Below are 4,270 nucleotides of genomic sequence, written 5' to 3' on the forward strand. Positions count from 1 at the left end.
ATATATATATATGCATCATCATACATCTGTGGAATATACTTTAATATAGCAATAACCTTTTTGGTCTCATAACCTGGCACCTGCAGTAATGTAAATCTCGTCTCAGCTCTCAGCTTCTGATCTATTTGTTTTGTTTTTCATTAATTAGAGTAATATACTTAATTAATATTTTCCCTTATTACCTACTCCACATAAAGGTAAGTGAAAGCAAAAAATATATAGCTTCAATGTTTGCCTAATGTGTAACCAAACATTAATGTTTTTAACATACTGAACAGCTAAAAAAAATAATAAATAGTGATTCATTTTTACTATTTAGAAAATAATATGCAAATTATTACAACAAAACCTTGACAATATGAAAACGAAAACCATTAAGAATACTAGGTTAATTTTATTTGAAGTAGTTTACATCTTATTAGAAGATAAAAAATCATAACCCATAAAATCGAAATAAATATGGTTAAAAAAAATCATACTTTTATCACTTTACCTTACCTCCAGAATATGAAATTTATAGAAAGAGGAAGTATTGTGATAATAAAAAATTGGAAATCTGATTTTTTTTTTCAATATGAAATGAAATAATATATCTATAAATATGCTTACTTTTTCTAAATTATTAAAATACAACAGTTCTGGTTCAGAATCTTTAGAATATTTGCCAACAAAATTTAAGATAAATTTTTTAAATTTTGCCATGCATCTTTGAGCTACAATATCAGTTCCCAAAATAACATTAGTTAAGTCTCTTTGATTGGTTTCATAATTGAGCTCAGTTCCCTGAAATTAGTGAAAATATTGATTATAAATACTTGCATATGATATATGACTTTGATATACACTATTAAAAATGTAAAATTTATTTCTAAAACATAAATGAATAATCAGATAAACAAGAAAATATCTTGATAAGGAATTTGTCAGTATGTTATTAATTGTAATAATTTTATAACCAATAAGACTACCCTCTCTAACAATATCAATCAGTCTCCTTTGCTTTTTCGTAAGAGTGATCGGAAGGTACTCCATTCTACCATTACTTTTTTTTCTTTCCCCCTTCACTTATTCTCTTCTAGTTTCTTTTTTTAATCACATCATTCACCTCTAAAATGACAATAGACATACCAGAGGATTTCAGAATTCACTTTGAAAAACATAAAGAGAAATTAAATTTTTACGTATCCTAGATTAAACCTTTCATTTCTCAATGGCAAGGTATAGCAAAAGATCCTGAAAAATTGTTCCTATTTAAAGGCATGTGTTCAGAACCGAGACCTTGTTTCACTTCCTTCTGTGAGGCCTACGATTCCCTTAGAGAACTTTACTAACGCTGAAATGTTTCATATATAACATTTTCACAGTACAATTCTAGGCAGTCACTACTCAAAACCCTCAATCGAATTATTATCCTTGATTTTCATATATAACTATAAATTTTAGGTAATTATCTAGTTTTGGGGCAGCGGTAGCAGTGTGGTAACAAGCCACTCTACCAACCCACAAGTTGTCAGATCAAATCCCGGTCCCATCCGGGCTTTTTTCAAGCATAAAATAAAGTAAAATTCACTCACAACCTCCCCCCGGGCATTTGTGAGGCCCGTTAGCCAATGGGTGGCACTCACAAAAAAATAGGCATGGGAGTGACGAACCCATCCTACAAAAAAACCTCGTTAAGAAACGCGTGATGTATTAGGAAATACCAACGCGCGAGGACTTAGACCTCCATGGTCTGTTGCTCACATAATAATAATATAATCTGGTTTTGGATATTTGTAACTACAGATGTACATGTGGCCAAATTTTGAATTACAGTCACATTCAATATCTCCAGAGTATAAGTTACTAGAAATACTTGTTAAAATAACATTTTTGTTCCTAATTAGCATTAGCATTTCAGAACCAGTGTTGTCATCCACTGTTTTATTTACAAATTAAATAATAATACTAATTTTCTAGAACAATTTCCTTCCTAAAATTTGTATCATTATTTCCTTTCATTTATTACTTTATTTTATATTCTTAATTCATTTTTTTTTAGATCACACCCATATTAGTTTAATGTTTCATAATCACTTTGAGTCTAAGGTCCAAACACATAATCCTCTTCACTGGTCATCTGTCTTTTATGGTTATAGATAGATAGATGGTTTGGACCTCTCCGTTTTTGACTGCATCCAGACTTTTCATAGTCAGGATAATAATGTTCACCAAAATACTCTTTGAAGTCATTATAAACATTTGAATCAACAGAACGTTTAACAATATCTGTTGCATCACTAAATCCCTTTTTCTTTCTCGATTTCTTCATCTTCTTAGTATGATTACCACTACTACTCCTTACCAGTAGATTTTCTTCCATTTCAAATTCCCTATTGTATTGATTCTCTACTTCAACTTCTTATTAAATTTCTTTTTCTCTTTTGGATAAATTTGCATAAGGAGGTGAAATGTCACTTAAATATGTTCTATTTGATATGTGATCTTTTAATGACTGTTTATGTTCCTTTTCCTATTCCTCATAACCTAAGTCAGCTCCCTCCCCGTCTTTAGATTTTTCATTTTTTACTTTAATTTTTATCAACGCTTCACCACATTCATCATCGGAATCTGAAAAACAATTCAACTCATTTTTAATAATGTTTTAGTAGTTTCTTGTTCTCTAACATCAGTAATAATAGTCTTAGGTTTCATTTAATTGAATCAGGGAAAAGCTTAACACTTAGACCGCAATATTCTTTAACTGAGACTGCATCAACTATTTCTTCATCATTTAACGTTTGTTGTTTACCTGGTCTCACTTGGTTCTTTTCGTCTAGGAACTCTGTCTTCATCACTTTCTCCCATGCCTCCTTTCTAGAAAAGGATGATTTTTCTTTTAAATTTTCTTGGTCCCTGATAGTAGATTAGTAGATTAGATAGTCCCTGCATAGTTTTGGAACAACTAAAACATCCTGAAAGTTACAGTCGTTTTTATCAACTTTGCTTTCCTTCCTCAACCAGATACCTATTGTCACTGTTAATAGCACATAAGGTAAATTCTGTAGTCAAGAATGCTCTATGCTGTCTTCTTGGTTGAGGCTCTTGTGTATCAGAGGGTCCATTTCTATACGGTTGTCTTTTTTCTCTTTATTAAACCAGTATTCATTTTTCAGGTGACCTAGATTTTTTCAAATAAAAGACTTTTGGACTAAAGAAAGGTCTTTTATGATGAGTTTTTAATTCTAGTTCATTCCCATCAATGGTTTTCCTCTTTTCCAATAACAAAAACATTTACCTTAACTCAGTAAATTTAATATTCCTAATGGCCAAAATGGGGTTCACAACTGGATCATAATAGGGTAGTGGACCTTCTACAATATATCTCACTGATTCTATGTCTGGCAGAGATTTACCCAGTTGAGCTATCTCCTAGACTAAACACTGAGACCTTGTAAGGTATTCATCTAATGTTTTCCAGTTGTTTTTCTTAATTTTAGTGTGGTCAAACATTAAATCTATCACTTTTTTTCTCTGGAACGCCCTCAAATGTGTTTCTTAATTTTTCCTAAACTTTTTTTACATTTTTTCACCTTTAATTGACGGCAATACATCACTACTAACTGTTAAAATAATAGTGACAGTACCTCTTTGCTTTTTTCTTTTCCATGCTTCATCTTCTCTAGTGGGTGGATATTTCTTATATCTCTTCATATAAGCTCTTTGTCTATAAATATGCCTCAATTTTCATCAACCAGTTGTTGTGATTTTCTGCAGCAAGTTTATCAATGCTGAATACCATGGCGTCCATTGCCCTTTGTGTTTATTTCGGTAATAGGTACAGAAAACAACCACAATGCTAATATCCGTAAATAACTCTTGTCACTTAACTTTTTATGCACTAAACTATGCGCTGTTACCAAATTGTTGTGGATCAGGGAGGGTTTCATAACAAAAGACAAAGAGTATGTGTTGCTCTAATGAGTGCAACTAACAAATAGACTTTAAACAAAGAAAATACTCCTTTTCAGATCTGAAGCTGTGTTGCCATCCACTGTTTTATTTACAATATTAATAAATTAAATAATAATACCAATTTTCTACAATAGAACTAAGTAAAATAATTAAACTGCTAAACTATTACTCATATGAGGGACAACCTTATATAATCAAAAAAATTAGTAAAAATACCCATTATTACTTGTAAACCAGAATCATGATTTAAGAGAAATATTTCAAGCTGCAATTCAAAACATTATTATGAACAATCAAAATTTATTTTTTAAAAAAA

At 30.8% G+C, this 4,270-nt stretch overlaps 1 protein-coding gene across 1 annotated transcript in view; it reads right to left on the reverse strand.

The window, feature by feature from the left end:
- Positions 1–4,270, reverse strand: part of LOC106688202 (DNA replication licensing factor MCM4) — a gene marked incomplete at its 3' end in the record, with an annotated part of 50,656 nt that overhangs the window by 38,406 nt on the left and 7,980 nt on the right. Inside the window, 1 exon segment of the mRNA XM_014432558.3 lies at positions 610–783. Within this exon segment, the coding sequence (XP_014288044.3) occupies positions 610–783 (174 nt within the window).

Source organism: Halyomorpha halys, unplaced genomic scaffold, assembly GCF_000696795.3.
Source record: "Halyomorpha halys isolate HHAL.00 unplaced genomic scaffold, Hhal_1.1 Scaffold1077.1, whole genome shotgun sequence".
NCBI classification, from domain to species: Eukaryota; Metazoa; Arthropoda; class Insecta; order Hemiptera; family Pentatomidae; genus Halyomorpha; species Halyomorpha halys.